This window comes from Cervus canadensis, chromosome 17 (assembly GCF_019320065.1).
Source record: "Cervus canadensis isolate Bull #8, Minnesota chromosome 17, ASM1932006v1, whole genome shotgun sequence".
In the NCBI taxonomy this organism is placed as follows: Eukaryota; Metazoa; Chordata; class Mammalia; order Artiodactyla; family Cervidae; genus Cervus; species Cervus canadensis.
In genome coordinates this window covers 36,346,602-36,368,250 of record NC_057402.1, presented here as the reverse complement: position 1 = coordinate 36,368,250, position 21,649 = coordinate 36,346,602, and the positions used below count along the sequence as shown (strand labels likewise).

The 21,649-nt window shown below is 36.4% G+C and overlaps 1 protein-coding gene across 2 annotated transcripts in view; it reads right to left on the bottom strand.

Annotated features, from left to right (window-relative positions):
* The window catches only part of SCAPER (S-phase cyclin A associated protein in the ER), a 410,821-nt gene that overhangs the window by 361,896 nt on the left and 27,276 nt on the right, over positions 1 to 21,649 (bottom strand). For both annotated transcript variants that reach the window (XM_043489284.1, XM_043489285.1), the window contains exons 3-4: positions 11,323 to 11,440; positions 5,065 to 5,135 (exon numbers count right to left, since the gene is read on the bottom strand). In XM_043489284.1, the coding sequence (XP_043345219.1) occupies positions 5,065 to 5,135; positions 11,323 to 11,440 (189 nt within the window). The remainder of the gene's footprint in view (positions 1 to 5,064; positions 5,136 to 11,322; positions 11,441 to 21,649) is intronic.

Here is a 21,649-nt window from a genome sequence, read left to right as displayed (position 1 = left end):
GCGTCTTTTCATAGGTTTACAGGCTATTCAAGTTTCCCCCATTTTTATTGGGTTATTTGTCCTTTTACTGATGAATTTTAGCTTTTATAAAGTCTTCACATATGGTATCTTCTCCCAGTCAGGCTCATCTTAAGTTTTTTAGTACATAAATTTTAATGTATCCATCAATTATGCTTTTGTCTTATCTAAGAAAGCTTATTGTAATTCAATGTCATAAATATATCCTTCCAGATAATTTAAATTTTTTATTTTCTCATTTGTTCTTTAGCACATCAATAATTTATTTTTTTATATTATGTTAAAATAATCATATTTTATTTGTAATTTAATTGCATTATAGTCAGAGAACAGGTTGTGTCTAGATGCTATACTCTTGTCTGACTTCTATTTACTGAGACTTCTTTATAACCTAGGAAAGTGATCAATTTTTGCATATGCTTTGTGTACACTATTTGAGTGCCAATGAATATACATACACATATACCCATACATGTATGTATTTATATGAGCTCAAGCATAATTGTATCTTAACTCTATATTCTTACCATTTTTTCTGTTTGATCTATCAGTTTCTGCGTAAAGGATATTAATATTTACCACTATGATCACGAATTCACCTTTCCCCCTTGTAATTCTATTAGACTGAGCTTTAAATATTTCAAGCCTATGCTGTTAGGTACCTAAAAGATTTGTACTTTTATACTCCTTGCATAATTATTCATTTTACAATTATATAATTTCCTTCTTTCTGTTATCAATGCTTTTCATGTTGAATTTCACCTGGTTTGATATGAATACTACTATTCTAGCTTTAGAGTACATCTAAAGCATAAAGTATTTTGCCTGGATTTTTTTTCTGTTTCAAACCTTTCCTTGACATTTTAAATGTGTCTCTTATAAGCAGTATATTTGCTGGTGCTCAGCCACTCAGTCGTGTCTGACGCTCTGAGATCCCATGGACTGCAGCATGCCAGGCTTCCCTTTCCTTCACCATCTCCTGAAGCTTGCTCAAACGCATGTCCATTGAATCGGTAATGACATACAATCATCTCGTCCTCTGTCGTCTCCTTCTCCTCCTGCCTTCAATCTTTCCCAGCATCGGGGTCTTTTCTAATGCCTCACCTCTTCGCATCAGGTGGCCAAAGTATTGGGCTTCACTTTCAGCATCAGTCCTTCCAATGAATACTCAGGGTTGACTTCTTTTAGGATTGACTGCTTTGATCTCCTTGCTGTCCAACAGACTCTCAAGAGTCTTTTCCAACATCACAATTCGAAAGCATCAACTCTTCGGTGCTCAGCCTTCTTTAGGGTACAACTCACATCCATACACAACTACCGGAAAAACCAAAGCTTTAACTACACAGACCTTTGTCGGCAAAGTAACGTCTTTGCTTTTTAACACGCTGTCTAGGTTTGTCATAGCTTTTCTTCCAAGGAGCAAGCGTCTTTTAATTTCCTGGCTGCAGTCACCATCCACAGTGATCTGCGGAACCCAATAAAATAAAGTCTGTCACTGTTTCCATTGTTTCCCCATCTAGTTCCCATGAAGTGATGGGACCAGATGCCATGATCTCATTAGTATTTTGAATGTTGAGTTTGAAGCCAGCTTTTTCACTCTCCTCTTTCACCTTCATCAAGAGACTCTTCAGTTCCTCTTTGCTCTTGGTCATAAGGGTAGTGTCATCTGCATACCTGAGGTTATTGATATTTCTCCCAGCAATCTTAAATTAAGCAGTATATAATTCACTTTAAAATGAGAGGTTTAATTCAACCATCTTGACTTTTAGGAACTGAATTTAATCAGTTTACATGTATTATGCTTGCTAAAATATTTATGTTTAATATCTACCACTATCTTTTGTGTTTTTCACTTACTATGATTTTTCCTCTTTTTTTTCTTTCTCTTGTCTTCTGTTTAGTTGAAAGTTAAAGTCACTCAATCCTGTCTGACTCTTTGCAACCCAATGACTATATAGTCCATGGAATTCTCCAGGCAAGAATACTGGAGTCGGTAGCCACTCCCTTCTCCAGGGGATTGTCCCAGCCCAGGAATCGAACCCAAGTCTCGTGCATCGCAAAAAGATTCTTTACCATCTGAGACACCAGGGAAGCCCAAGAATACTGGAGTGGGTGAGCTTTGGTTTATTCACTTTCTCTTTCCCTCTGTTTATTTGGAAATTGTGCCCACTTGTTTTCTTCCTTTAGTAGCTAGCCTTAAACAAAGACTCCTTCTTAAAGAAGACAAGGATTTTATCACACTAACTTCCCTCCAAACTCCTACAATCTATCTTCTATGTCTTAATATTGTTTAAGATCGTAGCTCCACCTCTCTAAATTTAACTGTGTGAGTGTTTTTTAAAACATCAATAGTTAATGAGATTTACTGAGGTATTTTACAGCTCCCTTTTTAGCTAGCTCCCTTTTCCAGGTTACCTTTCCTTCTTTGCTGAAGTATATCTTTAATAGTCCTTTCATTAACGGTCTATAGGTGGCAAACCCTTAGCATTTGTACATCTTAAAATGGCTTTATTTCACTCTTGCACGTGAATTATCATTTGAATGGGCACAGAATTCTGGATTAAAAGTTATTTCACCTTATGACTGCAGATATTGCTCCACTCTTCTTTTGTTCATAACAAGGGTTATTGTTATTCCTCTGTGGTTTTGTTTACTTTCTTGGGTTTTAAGAGTTTTATCCTTAACTCTAATATTTTGCGGGTTCTCTAGAACATGCATGCATGCCAAGTTGCTCAGTCATGTTTGACTCTGTGCAACTCTTTCTGTCCATGAGATTCTCCAGGCAAGTATACTGGAGTGGGTTGCCATTTCTTCCTCCAGGGGATCCTGGACTGGCAGGCAGGTTCTTTACCACAGCCCTTCTCTACAATGTATCTAAGTATAAATCTATTTTTACATACCCTGCTTAGCTCTACAGTTACCCTCTTGAGAACTCAAAGTAAGGAAAATGTCAACAGTATCTTCTCCAAATACTGCATGCCCACTATTCAGCCTCCATTTCAAAAGTCCTAGAAGGCATATGTTAGAATTTCTCAATTTCTCTTTCCTATTTTCCATCTCTTCAGTTCTCTGAGATATGTTCTAAATCCTCTTAAGTAATATCTTTCAATTCACAAATTCTCTCTTTAATTTCTTTTTTCAATATATCATTTATTCTTACTAATTGTAGGTTTTAAAAATTTCACTGACATTTTCATTTCTAAGATGTTCACTTTTATCTATATATGTTCAAAATTAACATCCATCTTTTACTTCAGAATTTTCCTGTTTTTATTTCATCTTTCCTTTGAGGAATTTAAACTCATTTATTTGAACATCCTCTTTCAAAAAATGACCTTTTGGGCCTTCCCTGATGGCTCAGTGGTAAAGAATCCACCTGGCAACACAGGAGACGTGGGTTCAGTCCCTGTTCGGGGAAGATCCGTGTGACTCGGAGCAACTAAGCCTGTGCGCCACACGGGTATGTATTTAGCCCATGCTCCAGAGCCCAAAAGTACTGAAGCCCATGTGCTCCAGAGCCTGTGCTCTGTAACATGAGAGGCCACTGCAATAAGAAGCCCACACACCACAACTAGAGAGTAGCTCCCACTGGCCACAACTATAGAAAAGCCCACACAGCAATGAAGACCCAGCACAGCCAAAAATTAATAAATAAATAAGATTGTTAAAAAGTGACCTTTTTTCATTAACTCATCTCTCATTTGTGGAATGTGTTGTTTATATCTTATATTTTATTTTGCAACCTTATTTTGCATTTGTTTCTTTTACTTTAGTTTTTCACTTTGCTCACGCTCACTACATGTGTACTAGTTTTACGGCTACCATCATCTGGCCCACCATGGTCCCACCTTCAGAGGTCTTTTATTGGGGACTTAAAGCTCTCACCCTTCAAGAATATAGCAGACTTAGTCATGAGCCAGAGGGCCATTCATTCTCTTTTATTGCTTCAGATGTCAATTATCACAGGCCACAACCCCAGGCAGATTGTAGCATTCTTTGTCTCCTAGTGCAGAATATTGCACAAACCTAAAGTTTTATACCATGAGTCTGGATCTGTTTTCCCACTACAGTCAGGGTGTTTCAGCCTTTCTTATCCCATAGGACTTGTCTAGTAAGTGTGTGTCCCCAACTTCATTTACCTGTGAATATTTTTGTTTGTTTCACTCCCGATCCACTGGGATTTTTATTTTATTTTTGAAAATTCTTTGTCTCTTTAATTAAAAAAAAAAAAATACTGTATGGCAGAAACCAACTCAATATGGTAAAGAAAATTTAAAAATAAATTAAAAAAAAAAAAGAAAAAAACCTTGTGGAAATTAGCTGCTGAATATTACACACTAAAAAAAATATTTTATCATTTATGCCTTGTGTGTGAGAAGTGGAGAATATTTTATGGACTCACAATGCCACCTTGATTATAAGTCCATGTTTTCCTTATGCATAGTTTTTGGTTTACATAATACATATTGGATAACATCAAACTAAAATTGTATGAAAAGTTTACAGAAAATACCTATAGATTACAAAGTTAACTATAAATATGTGAAAACATTTTTAAAAATAAGGTAGGCTTGTGTTCTAAGATTTTAGTAGAATAATTTGAAAAATTTTAGATTCAATACATTTTGATTATTCTACAATTGAAAGGCATCATTATACTGAGAAAATAGATCATAGAAGAACTCACAGATATGGACTGTGCCACAGAGGAGTTAAGAGTGTAAAATGGAGAAACTGATGGAATGGGTTCAAATCTTGGCTGTGTTACATACTAGTAAGTTACATAAACTCTCTCTACCTCAGTTTCCTCATTTGTAAATGAAGATAATAATAATGCCTATAACATTGAAGGGCTGTTATAAGAAGCAAATTAATCTATGTTAAGTATTTAGTACAAGTTAGACATATAACATGCTATACACATTTGTTAAATAAAAGTTGTTACATTAAATTTTTATATGAAGATAAAACATAATCTCCAAATTCTGAAAAAGTAGATTTATAACTGAAATTAAAAACAAAAAAATAAAGTTATATATGCTGTACCTGTTTTGCTGTTTTATGAGTGCCTTGAATTGTCCTCTTTGATTTTCCACCAGTTTGACATTTAGATTTTCCTTAAGGCAAAATAGATAAATATATAGATCAACAAATAGATAATATAAAACTGAGCTATGCAAATCTTCCAGGCATACTAACACCTAATCCCCTTCCACAGACCACAGAATAATCTATACTTGGTGGAAACAGTGGCAGACTTTATTTTGGGGGGCTCCAAAATCACTGCAGATGGTGACTGCAGCCATGAAATTAAAAGACGCTTACTCCTTGTAAGGAAAGTTATGACCAACCTAGACAGCATATTAAAAAGCAAAGATTACTTTGCCAACAAAGGTCCGTCTAGTCAAAGCTATGATTTTTCCAGTAGTCATGTATGGATGTGAGAGTCAAACTATAAAGAAAGCCAAGCGCCAAAGAATTGATGTTTTTGAACTGTGGTGTTGAAGAAGACTCTTGAGAGTCCCTTGGACTGCAAGGAGATCCAACCAGTCTATCCTAAAGGAGATCAGTCTTAAGTGTTCATTGGAAGGACTGATGTTGAAGCTGAAACTCCAATTCTTTGGCCACCTGATGTGAAGGACTGACTCACTGGAAAAGACCCTGATGCTGGGAAAGATTGAAGACAGGAGGAGAAGGGGACGACAGAGGATGAGATGGTTGGATGGCATCACCGACTCAAGGGACATGAGTTTCAGTAAACTCCAGCAATGAAGAGGGAGGCCTGGTGTGCCGCAGTACGTGAGGTTGCAAAGAGTCAGACACGACTGAGCGACTGAACTGAACTGGCCAACATGAACTACAGATATAATAAAAAACAAATTTCCAAGGTACCAGAGACTGTTTTAATTGACTGGCTTTCTTAGAACAGGAAAAAATCAGACAGCCTGACAACTTAAAAACAAAGTCAAATGAGTGATACCCTTCAACTTACATACAACACTTTTGAAAATACTTTTTGAAATCAAATTTTATTTTGGCAATAAAATTAAGAATACATTTTTTACCATTTAAAAACTCAGTATTTCCTGATGACTTGCTTGACCTCCCAAATTGTATGTAATTATTTTATATTGTTAGGTTAATCATGTTTCCATTATGGTAAGCAATTGTAATTATCTTTTATTTTTTTTGTCTGGCTATTGATTTTGAAAACTGATAAATATCTTTCATTATTGTGATTATGTAATTATTACTCACTTAATACCATTGTATAATGATTGGTAAATGGAAAAACAATAGAATTCTTTATCACCAAAACTACCATTTAATAGAAAAACCTGTAATCACTTTTTAAAATCCAGATGCATATCAGATTATCTTGGAATTTTTTGAAAAATACAAATGCCCAGGTATTGTTTTTCCTTCACCAGAGCTCCAGATGTGTTTCTAAACAACTGGACTATATGAGGATTGTTTACTTTTACCTAGTTTGTTTCACTTTTTATATTTCATATTCAGTGCTCCCATTCATTTAGTTTACATTTTCCAATTTCTCCATCTCTTTTTTTTTAATGCTCTTTCTGAAGACTTTATCAAGTGTAGTAGAAAAGCTCTTATATAAATAATATGCATAATATATATTTTAGAAAACTTAGGAATTTTTGCCTAACAAAAAATTTGTGACATTTTGATTCCACTTGTTTTTGCTGTTCAGTTGCTCAGTCGTGTCCAACTCTTTGTGACCCCATGGACTGCAGCACGCCAGGCTTCCCTGTCCTTCAACATCTCCGGGAGTTTGCGCAAACTCCTGTCCATTGAGTCGGTGATGTCATCCAACCATCTCATCCTTGTTGTCCTCTTCTCCAGCTGCCTTCTAGATCTTTCCCAGCATCAGGGTCTTTTCTAACAAATCAGCTCTTCACATCAGGTGGCCAAAGTATTAGGGCTTCAGCTTCAGCTTCAGCATCAGTCCTTCCAATGAATATTCAGGACTGACTTCCTTTAGGATTGACTAGTTTGATCTCCTTGCAGTTCAAGGGATTCTCAAGAGTCTTCTCCAACATCACAGTTCGAAAACATCAATTCTTCAGCCCTCAGCCTTCTTTATGGTCCAACTCTCACATCTGTACATGACTACTAGGAAAACCACAGCCTTGACTAGATGGACCTTTGCAGGCAAAATGACGTCTCTGCTTTTTAACATGCTGTCTAGGTTTCTCATAGACTTTCTTCCAAAGAAGTGTCTTTTAATTTCATGGCTGCAGTCACCATCCACAGTGATCTGTGAAAATAAAGTCTGTCATTGTTTCCAATGTTTCTCGATCTATTGCCATGAAGTGAGGGGACCAGACGCCATGATCTTAGTTTTTTGAATGTTGAGTTTTAAGTCAGCTTTTTTCACTCTTTTTCACCTTCATCACTTGTTTGACTTAGTATAAATAGAATGCTAGATTTCTAATTTAAAAATTAGATATGCAACAAGCAACAAAGGTTTACTATATAGCACAGGGCTTCCCTGGTGGCTCAGACAGTAAAGCATCTGCCTGTAATGCAGGAGACCTGGGTTTGATCCCTGGGTCGGGAAGTTACCCTGGAGAAGGAAATGGCAACCCACTCCAATATTCTTGCCTGGAGAATTCCATGGACAGAGGAGCCTGGTGGACTACAGTCCATGGGGTTGCGAAGAGTTGGACATGACTCAGTGACCTTCAATTTCACAGGGAACTATATTCTGTATCTTGTAACTTATAATGGAAAATAATTTCAGAAATAATATATGTGTATATGTATAACTGAATCACACACACAAAAAAATTCTACTTTTTGAAATTTAGTAATATTTACCTTTTTGTCAGTTTTTCTAAATGTTCTATGGACATCTAACTACAATGTATGAGATACTAATTTTAAAGATATTTGTAGAGGATGTAAGATTAATATAAATTAATATAAATAGAAATCTATTATAAAGTATTAATGACATCATTTAAGATGCTCCTATTCTTATTTTTTTGTATTTGATAAAATATTCTGAGAGAAATGTTAATATGTCTCACTATGATTATATATATATTTATCATTTCCCTTATAGTTCTTCTGATTTTTGCTTTATGTATCTTGTTTCTGATGGTTTATGACACCTATCTGCTTTGTGGATTGTACCTTTTATCATTAAAAATATTCATCTTTGTTTCATTTAAAAATAAATTAAGTAAAAATTAAAAACTCAGTATTTTCTGTTTTAATTTATCTGATTTATGAAATACAGTTTCATTTTGAAAAGGGAGATTCTCGGTTCTTTTGTATTTCTGCAGTTAGACAGAGCTTTCTCACTTGCTCTTTTTAAGAAAGACACTACTGTTTTATAATCATTCTATTCTTGAGAGTTATTCCAAAACAGGAGTAAAATTCTGTGATGTACAACAGAATAACTTTACTTTCTGCAAAATAATTTTGAGCCAGGACAGCTGAAACAGTAAGAATGAAGTGAGCCATAACACCTACTAACACTTTATCTGCACATCAGAGGGCCTGTCTCACTGTTCTACCAGGGTTAGAGGCAGAGAACTCTTTACTCCCCTACGCAGCTGTTTATTCATCCTTTCATCATAGAGAAGAATGTACCAGAAGACTTTTTAGAATATCCAGTAGAATAATCAGCTTAAAACAAGTACCAAAGGAAACAGGAATAAAACAAAGAACAGAAGAAAACTTTTAAAAATTGAATTATTAGCCTCAGAAATATCTGCATATAGCCATAAAAGAATGAACTATTTTTTAAAAAGCAAAAATAAAGATTATTCTGTAAGTGGCAACATTTAACAATATAAAATAATCCTTATTAAAAATTTATGATATTAATATTCTTCCCTTGTCATTATTCTAGATATTCAGAAAGTTCTAGTTCTCTATGCTCTTATTTTCATTATTTTGCAGTAAGCATAAACGAAGCTTTAAAACTGTACTGGCCAATTTTTTATACACTTACATGCAGTATCAGGATATACACAGATATACTGATAAAGGATTCATTATTATATTCCCTTTCCTTTCATTTTTTTTGAGTAGAAGCAGTTTTAACAATAACACCTTCAGATTTCTTTCAGAAAATAAAACTTCATAAAATTATAACACAGAGCAACCATAACATTTTTAGCTTTCATGCTACTTTTGTACTAAATAACGTTGTCATATTTTTCAATCAAAGAAATGAAGTAACAGTAAGCTCCATAGGAAGATTTTAACTAGTATGGAGCTAAATTTAAAAAGAAAAATGTAACTTCCCTTCTATTTAATAGTTTTTGTGATTCAAAATAACTGCTCTCTAAAAATATCTAGGAAGACTGACAATGAGATGCTACTAAGGAAGGATTGGTCCAAGCAGATATTTTAAAATACCATAATGTCTATATAATTAAAATAGTGTGGCACTCACACATGAATGAGATAAACTGGTAGAAAAGAATGTAAGTACACATGAAAATTCAATCCACAATAAAGGTGGTATCTCAAGCAACTAGAGCAAAGACAGACTTTATAGTAAGTGATCCTGGGACAACTTGTTACCCATATTGAAAAAGATAAAATTAGATCAATATATAAAAGAATAAACTGCAAATGGATTAAAGTTATAAATGTAAAAAGATAAAATAAATTTAAAAATAAGATTTTAACTAAAATTTAAGTAAAATTAAAGTGTAAAAAACACAAACATAAAATAAATAAAGATATAAACTTAGGTGAATTCCTATATAGCTTGAAACATCTCATTGTGTAAGGATATTCTGAGAGAGTAAGAATATGGCAAGTAGAAATGAGCCAGCTTAACAGATCTTCAACTAGACAAATCTAGAAAAAATTTAACCCTCAAAATAAGAGTGATGGATTATAATTCATTAACTAAGAAGCCATGAGTCTATAAAAGCTTTCTAAAAGACATTAAAATGCTTTTTAAATACAAAGGGGGATAAGGAAATCTTTTCCTTACACTAGAATGTCAACTAACAATAAAGGAACAATGGGACTAGCACATCACCACTTTGTAACCATGAGAGCAGCAACTTATTAAATTTAGAATTATCAAAGGAAGCTAAAAGCAGTAGGTAGACTATCTCAGGAGAAACAGGGTATTTACATATTCTAAAACTATCTTACCACAAATTACTAACTACAAAAGAAATAATTTGTTACTTGACAGCAGAGAAACTTGGGCAAAACAACCTTAACCAAGTGACTAAAGCTGACATCACTAGCAACAAGCTAAACCAACACCATGTGCTCCTATGATGCAGTGAAAAGAACACAATGTAATTTTTGTAGTTATTGTTCAGTGGCTCAGTTGTGCCCGACTCTTTGCAACCCCAGGGACTGCAGCACTCCAGGTTTCTCTGTCCTTCACCATCTTCCGGAGCTTCCCTCCTAAAATACATAACTAAATCTAACCAGGAAAAAAAAAAATCATACAAATCCAAGGCTGCAGTACTACCTATCCTACAAGCCTTCAGAAAATTTCAAAGTGAGGTCTACTTTGGCACACTCCAACATCCTGTTTCCTGCATCCCCTCTTCAACCTTCTAGATCTCCGGGATCTAGGCGATGCTCGCATTGCTCGCCATTGAACTGAACAGACTGAAGAGAAAAGACACTTTTTCTAGTTCAAACTATAATGAGAACTAAAAGAAATATGTTTTATTTTCTAAATCATTACATCAACTTGTATCTAATCACAGTAAATACAATGAATTCTTTAAACCTATAAGAAGGATTTAATAAAAAAAATCTAAATCTCCTATAACTTTAAAAAAAAACTAATCTGCTGGACTTGGCTGGTGGTGCAGTGGTGAAGAATCCACCTCGCAATGCAGAGGATGCAGGTTCCATCCCTGGTCTGAGAAGTCTTACAAGATCCCATATGCCGCAGAGCAACCAAGCCCACGTGCCACAATTACTGAGTCCACACGCTCTGGAGCTCGCACGCTGCAACATCTCTCATGATGCAATTAAGATCCTGTGTGCCATAACTAAGACCCGGCGCAGCCAAATAAATAAATGAATATTTTTAAAAGAAAACTCATCTGCCAGTCATAACCACACATCCAATTTCATCCCTATATGAAACTGAAACTATGTCATTTACATTTGCCTATTAGGTAAGATTTAAAAAGCAGTTAAAAATTATTTCTGATTTCATATATACTAATTGCCCACGACTTCTAACTGTAAACAGTTTTCAGTCTGCCTACTGTTCAAGACTAAATATATCTTCTAATTTACAACAAAAACGAAACTTTTAAAAATACATACCATCATCATCTTTGCTTTCTAGCGGAACACTCCAAGCTATTAGGTTTCTTGCTGTACGACCCTCCTCTGCAACTATTCTCCTTACTTTGTCATGACTATTGGAGCGCTGGAATGAAGCCTATGCACAGATAAGAGAACATGCATTGGTTTGTTAGTCAACATACAAAATACAGTTGGCAAACAAATTCATCATTACTCTTCTTTTCTCAGAAAGAAAACAGTTAAAACTAATTTGGGATCAGAAAGGTGCTTAAACAGAAATAAGAGTAAGTCACAGATCTTTTTTTAGTTCTAAAATTTTACAAGACTGAATTTTACAACTTTAAAAATGAATCATTTTAAGAATAAATTCAACCTAAGATTTTTAAAAGTGTCCTAAGGAGCACAAACACTGCTGTAACCATTTCAGCACCACTCCTCATTATGTATCAACAGGTTAAGACATAGTTTTTACAGACATGCTACATATTTTCTCTGAAAGCTCTCCACAACATAAAATGTTTTTCAAGAGGTCTATTTTTTCCCTATGGTTAATGCTAAACTAAATCTTCACTCAGGTGTAAATTTCCACTGCATAATTTTATCTCCAAGTTATTGAGAATCTAAATAATAATTCTTATAAACTTACAAATTTAAGCTGCAAAATTTAAAATTCTGCCCTCCTGCACACAATGGGGTGTGTGTGTGTGTTCTTGCTTTCTCTAGTCCCAAACAGCTGAAAGCAACACTAGCCTACAGGTTCAGCCGCACCAAGACCCTGGGCAAATGGAAGCCAAGTCCTATAACATAAAGCCAATTACCTTCCCACAAATGAACACTATACCAAAATAGTCCACTTTTCTAAGCCAAGAATCTATGAAAATAAAAGAGCTCTAAAGCATCCCTATGAGCATAAGGATACAGCCTCCTTGCCCAAGCCTAACTCCATGTGGGCAATCTACCACCTTCTGAAGAGTTCCCTACTGGGTCCAGCCCAAAATCCTAGTCCAACATTCATGGTGCATTCGTCTTCTCTTCTGGTTCTTGCCAATCTAACCTCTTAGCATCCTTGGAATCCTTACGCAACAACACATTTACTGGGCAATTACTATGTGCAAAGCACTGTATAAGACACTGAGAAGAATACAAAAATGTATGGTAGTACGATGACAGAGGATGAGAGGGCTGGATGGCATCACCGACACAATGGACATGAGTCTGAGTAAACCCCGGGAGTTGGTGATGGACAGGGAGGCCTGGCGCACCGCAGTCCACGGGGCCGCGAAGCGTCGGCTGAGCGACTGAACTGAACTGAACTGATGCTGTGTGGTGCTTAGTCTCTCAGTCGTGTCCTGCTCTTTGTGACCCCATGGACTGTGGTGTGCCAGGCTTCTCTGCTCATGGGGATTTTCCAGACAAGAATACTGGAGGGGGTTGCTCTTTCCTTCTCCAGGGGATCGTACCAACCCCGGAATCGAACCGGGATCTCCTGCACCACAGGTGGATCCTTTACCAGCGGAGCTACCAGGGAAGCCCATGTGGTAGTATACTTGTCTGCAAAGAATTAACAGTCCCAATTAGAGACCAAACCCATAAGAGCAAAAAATAACATACGGATTAATCAGTATGGTATCTAGTCTCCAGAGATGCCCCACTTGCCTTCAATAAACTACTCGTCCTGATGTTCCTATCTCTGTATAATCCCCTCCCCTATGCCCTGGCTCTGTGACCTGCTTTTTTGACCTATAAAATGAGGTGGAAGTGACACAGCTAATTTCTGAAAATAGGTCATAAGAAGCTTCACAGTCTCTACTGGGGTCTCTTGGAATGCTCCCTCTTGGGATATTCACTCTGGAAATCCAGTCATCAAGCTATGAGAAGCCAAAGTTACCAGGAGAGATGCCACATAAGGGCGGCACTCTGGCTGACAGCCCCAGCTGAACGCCCAGCTGACAGACAGCATCCACTGAGCCATCCTGGACATTCCAGCCCAGTCAAGCCCCCAGCTGACGGCTGCATCCCAGCTCTCCAGGCACCCCCAGGCAGAAGAACCACCTAGTCAACCCACAGATCATGACAGAACACAGGAAATATATATATGCACACTAATCCACAATATGCATATCTGTGTTTCTGTATTTATCTGCATAGAGATATTGAAATTGAAAGGTATTGAACCTCTCATTTCAATCCTACACCATAAGTTCATTTTAGCCTTCCCCTTTCCTTATTTGTAATTTATTTCTCCATTAGTAAGAAACCGAGCTCTTATCATCTAAAATATATTTACTTATCTGTTCAATACTAATATATATTATATAGTTTCAAAGAAAGGTGGCGGCGGCGGGGGGGGGGGGGGGTGGCCGGGATTCCCTGGCAGTCTAGTCCAGTGGTAAGGACTCTGTGCTTTCACTGCCGAGGTGGGTGGTTTAGTCACTAAGTCGTGTCTGACTCTTGCAACCTCATGGACTATAGCCTGTCATGCTCCTCTGTCCATGGGATTTTCCAGGCCAGAACACTGGAGTGGGTAACCATTTACTTCTCTAGAGGATCTTCCCGACCCAGGGATCGAACCCAGGTCTCCTGCACTGCAGGCAGAATTTTTTAACAACTGAGATACCAGGGAATACCCTTCACTGCCAAGAGCCTGGGTTTAATCCCTGTTCTGGGAACTAAGATCCCACAAGCTTCGCTGTGCAGTCAAGAAATAATAATAAAAAAAATTTTCATAACTGCTAACCCATATTTCTGTGAGAAACTCATTTATTAGCAAGATTATATTTCTATACAGGTTTATCTTTAGCCTTACAGGATCCAAAGTACTGGATTTTACATTTGCCTTAATTACTTAAATTAGTTGTTTCCTTCATTAAATTGTTATTTTCTTTAATTACTTAAATTGGTTTTTCTCATCCCTTTCAGTGTGGTTACATTACATATTTACATTACTCTTTATGTTATGGGTTCTCCTCACCTACTGGCTGATTTTAATTGCTGGCTTATTTGGGAAATACATGAAAGAAATGCAACAAATTATTCTGAAACAAAGGAACTTATTAATGAGAAGTATGACTTTGAAAATTGGGAAAGGAGTACGTCAAGGCTTATACTGTCACCCCGCTTATTCAACTTACAGGCAGAGTACAACATGCAAAATGCCAGGCTGGATGAAGCACAAAGGCGGAGTTAAGACTGCCAGGAGTTTTGCTTTTATTTCCAATATTCTGGGAGGTGGGTCATAGAGGATCTTGCTGTGATTTATGTCGGAGAGTGTTTTGCCTATGTTCTCCTCTAGGAGTTTTATAGTTTCTGGTCTTACATTTAGATCTTTAATCCATTTTGAGTTTATTTTTGTGTATGGTGTTAGAAAGTGTTCTAGTTTCATTCTTTTGCAAGTGGTTGACCAGTTTTCCCAGCACCACTTGTTAAAGAGGTTGTCTTTTTTCCATTGTATATCCTTGCCTCCTTTGTCAAAGATAAGGTGTCCATAGGTTCGTGGATTTATCTCTGGGCTTTCTATTCTGTTCCATTGATCTATATTTCTGTCTTTGTGCCAGTACCATACTGTCTTGATGACTGTGGCTTTGTAGTAGAGTCTGAAGTCAGGCAGGTTGATTCCGCCAGTTCCATTCTTCTTTCTCAAGATTACTTTGGCTATTCGAGGTTTTTTGTATTTCCATACAAATTGTGAAATTCTTTGGTCTAGTTCTGTGAAAAATACCGTTGGTAGCTTGATAGGGATTGCATTGAATCTATAGATTGCTTTGGGTAGAATAGCCATTTTGACAATATTGATTCTTCCAATCCATGAACACGGTATGTTTCTCCATCTGTTTGTGTCCTCTTTGATTTCTTTCATCAGTGTTTTATAGTTTTCTATGTATAGGTCTTTTGTTTCTTTAGGTAGATATACTCCTAAGTATTTTATTCTTTTTGTTGCAATGGTGAATGGTATTGTTTCCTTAATTTCTCTTTCTGTTTTTTCATTGTTAGTATATAGGAATGCAAGGGATTTCTGTGTGTTAATTTTATATCCTGCAACTTTACTATATTCATTGATTAGCTCTAGTAATTTTCTGGTAGAGTCTTTAGGGTTTTCTATATAGAGGATCATGTCATCTGCAAACAGTGAGAGTTTTACTTCTTCTTTTCCTATCTGGATTCCTTTACTTCTTTTCTACAAATGGGATCTAATGAAACTTAAAAGCTTTTGCACTACAAAGGAAACTATAAGTAAGGTGAAAAGACAGCCGTCAGATTGGGAGAAAATAATAGCAAATGAAGAAACAGACAAAGGATTAATCTCAAAAATATACAAGCAACTCCTGAAGCTCAATTCCAGAAAAATAAATGACCCAATCAAAAAAATGGGCCAAAGAACTAAACAGACATTTCTCCAAAGAAGACATACAGATGGCTAACAAACACATGAAAAGATGCTCAACATCACTCATTATCAGAGAAATGCAAATCAAAACCACAATGAGGTACCATTACACACCAGTCAGGATGGCTGCTATCCAAAAGTCTACAAGCAATAAATGCTGGAGAGGGTGTGGAGAAAAGGGAACCCTCTTACACTGTTGGTGGGAATGCAAACTAGTACAGCCACTATGGAAAACAGTGTGGAGATTCCTTAAAAAACTGGAAATAGAACTGCCATATGACCCAGCAATCCCACTTCTGGGCATACACACTGAGGAAACCAGATCTGAAAGAGACACGTGCACCCCAATGTTCATCGCAGCACTGTTTATAATAGCCAGGACATGGAAGCAACCTAGATGCCCATCAGCAGATGAATGGATAAGGAAGCTGTGGTACATATACACCATGGAATATTACTCAGCCATTAAAAAGAATTCATTTGAATCAGTTCTAATGAGATGGATGAAACTGGAGCCCATTATACAGAGTGAAGTAAGCCAGAAAGATAAAGAACATTACAGCATACTAACACATATATATGGAATTAGAAAGATGGTAATGATAACCCTATATGCAAAACAGAAAAAGAGACACAGAAATACAGAACAGACTTTTGAACTCTGTGGGAGAAGGTGAGGGTGGGATGTTTCAAAAGAACAGCATGTATACTATGTATGGTGAAACAGATCACCAGCCCAGGTGGGATGCATGAGACAAGTGCTCCGGCCTGGTGCACTGGGAAGACCCAGAGGAATCGGGTGGAGAGGGAGATGGGAGGGGGGATCGGGATGGGGAATAAGTGTAAATCTATGGCTGATTCATATCAATGTATGACAAAACCCACTGGAAAAAAAAATGTATAAATTAAAAAAAAAAAAGACTGCCAGGAGAAGTATCAACAACCTCAGATTATGCAAATACCACCACCATTATGGCAGAAAGCAAAGAGGAACTAAAGCACCTCTGATGAAGGTGAAAGAGGACAGTGAAAAAGTTGGCCTAAAACTCAACATTCAAAAAACTAAGATCATGATATCTGGTCCCATCACTTCATGGCAAATAGATGGGGAAACAAGGGAAACAGTGACAGACTTTATTTTCTTGGGCTCCAAAATCACTGCAGACGGTGACTGCAGCCAGGAAATTAAAAGATGCTTGCTCCTTGGAAGAAAAGCTGACAAACCTAGACAGCATTTCAAAAAGCAGAGACATCACTGCCGACAAAAGTCCATACAGTCAAAGCTCTTGTTTTTCCAGTAGTTACGTATGGATGTGAGAGTAGGACTCGAAAGAAGGCTGAGCATCAAAGAGTTGATGCTTTTGAATTGTGATGTTGGAGAAGACTCTTGAGAGTCCCTTGGGCTGCAAGGAGATCAAACCAGTCAATCCTAAAGGATATAAACCCTGAATATTCATTGGAAGGACTAATGCTGAAGCTGCAGTCTAATACTTTGGCCACCTGATGTCAAGACCCAGCTTGTTGGAAAAGACCCTGAGACTGGGAAAGATCAAAGGCAAGAGGAGAAGGGGATGACAGAGGATGAGATGGCTGGATGGCATCACCGATTCAATGGACATGAGTTTGAGCAAGCTCTAGGAGATGATGAAGGACGCCTGGTGTGCTACAGTCCATTGGGTTGCAAAGAGTCACACACAATTGAGCAACTGACAATAGAAATGCCTTTGAGAGAAGAAAAAAGTCACCATATGCTAGGGCAGGGGCTCACAAGCAACTTCTACAATAAACAATTTACATTTGAGAATGAGCTGTAATCATGATACCTTTTGGCCTTAAGTACTTCAATGTGTATTTCATCTAAAAGATACTCCTTCATATAACTATACTATGACTATCAAATCAGAAAATTATCACTGATCCAAATTATCTAAATTACAGTAATTATTTAAATTTCACCAACTGTTCCACTAATGCTTTTGATAGTACAAAGCTGACAGGAGATATAAACTCAATTATTTCAGGAGCTCTACAAACTCCAAGCAAGACAAATACAAATACAAAGAAAACCATGCTGAGACTAACCACAGAATAACTGATGCTAACCTGAAACACAGGGAAAATTTTAGAAGCATACAGAAGAGGGGGGGGGGAAGCTACCTTTAAAGAAACAACAGCACAATAAGATAGACAGCTCTGAATTGTCCAGACAGTGATAAAATAAATAATCTATAATAAACAAATCAGTCACTTATTACTACCCATTCGGTAAGATAGTAGGGTCAAAATCTTGACTTGAGAGTTCAAGAGAATGTTGAGTAAGAAAATGGAGACAGTAAGTATTAAAAAAAAAACTTTGAGTATTGTAATAAAGGTGAACCGAGAAAGAAGGAAGCAGAAATGAACAGAGAAGGTTTTTTAAATGAGTGCCAGCGTATTTTTATGCTGATGAGGATGATCCACAGAAAGTGAAACTGCATACATAGGGGAAAAGGGAATAATCAAAGAAGACAAATCTGTGAATAACAGGAATTCAGGACTTCAGCTTCAGCATTGGTCCTTCCAATGAATATTCAGGGTTGATTTCCTTTAGGATTGACTGGTTTGATCTCCTTGCAGTCCAAGGGACTCTCAAGAGTCTTCTCCAACATCACAATTCAAAAGGGATTCTGAATTTCAAAATACATAAATGAAACAACTAGCTCAAAATATTAGGAAAACAAAGAGTGTTCTCTTCCACTCTAATACTGCATTATAAAGTTAAGCCAAATTTTCCTCTCCAGAATTTAACTTTTGATATTTTTAAAATAAACACCCGTATCCACATTTCTTCATTACTCTGACCTTACCCTGGATATACACATGACATCTACTTATATGACTCATAAGCTTTCACTGAAACTCATTAGTTCGTGAACAATGTTCCAGCTCCATTCTGTGCAAAACACTTGAATCATCGCTTTTCTATTCCCATATTTTCCAATCAATGTAATATCATAAAATCGCTTCCTTTTGCTTAAAGACATCTCCCAATGATTATTAGCTTTATATAACTTAGGTTGGCATTTATCATTTAGATTATCTAAGCATTGTTTTAACCAAGAAGTATCACTATTCCTTTCAGGCCAGATGACTACATGTCAATAGGTCACCTACTTTTCATCTCTTTTTCAGATAATTGTCTCATGCAATCAAAGAAAATTGATTAGGTATATATACATAGACATATATCAGACATATATATAAACATATATAGACATATATCATAAAATTTACTGTCATATTCTTTATAACTCAAGAGTCTTCATAAAATAGTGAATTTCTCAGAATTAAAATGACCACAAGATAGCAATGTTGTAGTACCAGAAAACGTGAAATCTAGCATTTTCTTATTCTATAAACATTTCAGTTCTACTACAAATTATGAGGTTAGTTCTTTTATACTTAGTACACATACACACATTCAAAGAAAAACCACCAGCTCAGGACTGTCATCATTCTTAATTCCAATACTTTATAAAGAAAAACATTATAACACTCATCTTACTACAACACATGATTGAAAACCATTTTTAAGTTTAAAGGACAGCTGCCTTCTGCAACATAAACTGAATGAACTCTTTTCAGTAAAAACTCATATATTTTGATCAATTTTAGTAATCTTATTCTTATAAAAAAATCTCAGTAGTAACTTAATATAATTTTAAACTTTTTAATTTAAGCATCAGGGTTTGAAAAGCAATAAATGACTCCAAGATACTCCATAATATTCCACATGTCTATTTCAAATAGTATTTTCATATAGGTTCTTTTCTTCCAAGAGATTCAAACAAAATATATGTATTTTCATCCAAAGTCACAGTGTGCCACCTAGTGCCATAAGGAGATTTTACAGAGGCTTGTTCAAATACTAAATGTTTCGATAAAAAGTATACACATCAGTCTTGAGGTAAAGTTTTTAAGTTTGACTCTTACAGTACATTACCTAGGAAAGCAAGTGTTCAGAATGTCTACCAAGAAATGCATATACCTCTTAGCAAGACTAATGAAGCAAAGAGAAGAAACAAGGCAAAAATTATCAATACCAAGAACAAAAAGGAACATCACCAAGATTGTAGAGCCTCTACACATCAGAAAGATAAAAGGATGTTATAAATAACATATGAATTTGAAAATTTTGATGAAATGTACAAATCCCTTGTAAAACACAATTTAACCAAATCTTGGCATAAAATCTTGGGGCTTCCTGCATAGCTCAGTCAGTAAAGCGTCTGCCTGCAATGCGGGAGATCTGGGTTCAATTCCTGGGTCGGGAAGATCCCCTGGAGAAGGAAATGGCAACCCACTCCAGTATTCTTGCCTGGAGAATCCCATGGACAGAGGAGCCTGGAGGGCTGCAGTCCGTGGGATCTCAAGAGTCGGACACAACGGAGTGCTATCTTTCTTTCTTTCTTTGGCATAAAAGGAAATGGAAAAAAATCTGAGTATTTACTAAAGAAATTTAAAATTTTTAAATACTGAAGAAATTTCATAAAAGAAAATTCAGGATTAAATGGGTTTCACTGGTGAATTCCCTTAAATCACTGAAGGAGAAATTATATTAAATTCTTCCAGAGAAAAAAATGAAGGATTGAATCTCAAGTAACAGAGTCACTCATGACCCTGAATATTAGAACCTAAGAGGACAAGAAAAGTAAATAACCAGTTTAAACTCCTTCAAAAGTAACAATGTGAACTTTTACATTACATATACCTACACACACACACCTGCAAACTGAATCCAGTTAAAACATCACAACCAAGTTGATTTTATTTCAGGAAGCAAGGCTGGTTTAACATTTTTAAATCAATGAATGCAATTCATCACGTTAACTAAATAAAGGAGAAGAATTTGATGTTCTTTTCAATAGATGGAGAAAGCATGTGATAATCCTGGATACCCATCTATGATAAAAATTCTTCACAAACTTCAGCAAATACCATATTAAATGATACAAACCTGCAAGAGACAGGATGCCTACAATAACCACTTCCATCATCATGATACTGAAGTTCCTAGTCCATGTAATAAGGTGAGAAAAAGAATGAGAGGGAAATTATAAGGTGAATCTAGAATAGCTTGTTAGACTAGAAAGTATAGAAGGACTCAAAGAATAATAGAAACATGTAAAAAGATACAAGAGCCAGTGTGAAGGAACTTCCACCAGCTAAGTCAAGGACAATGTGAGCATCAAAATAAATGGTAGCAGTAGATCGTAATATTAAATAAAATAAAAAATCCAAGAAACCTGAAAGCCAGGCAGACAGATAGATAGGCATGTAGATAACTAATAATTATTATCATCAGTAAATGCTAAAACTAGTGGTAGATGGTTTGATGAGTTGCAGGATATTTACATAGCCTCAAATTCTCTCTCAACAAATAAGATACTACTTTCAAAAGACAAAGGAAACTTCAAAGAGGAAAAACCTGACCATACCCTATATTAACCAAGTGATCAGAGTCCACATCACCAATAGTAGGACAAACTGACATCATACGCTTCCTGACGTCTTATACTGAGAAGGATACAACACCATTCATGTGACATGCTGCCAAAAACACAAAATCTGAGTCTATAAGAAGAAGAAAACATGACCCAAATCAAGTGACATTCTTCAAAACAGACCTGAAAGAACTGCCCTGTGTAAGGAATCTGACGCACCTCTCGGTGCTCCTCCCCACAGGCAGGACGCCCACACCTTTTCTCTCCGGGTGTGTGCCTCTGCCTTGCTTCCATCTGAAATGAACTGTTTCTCTGTGTGCACTCCCATTCGCTGTGCTGTGTCTCTAATAATAAACTCTGTACCTATTTTTATAGCTTTTATCTTCTTGAGAAATTCATTTTTCAACAGGCACAAGAGCCACAGCAACTTTGCTTCTAGCCGCTAGCCCTACATGTGGTCTAGTAGATACGATTCCTG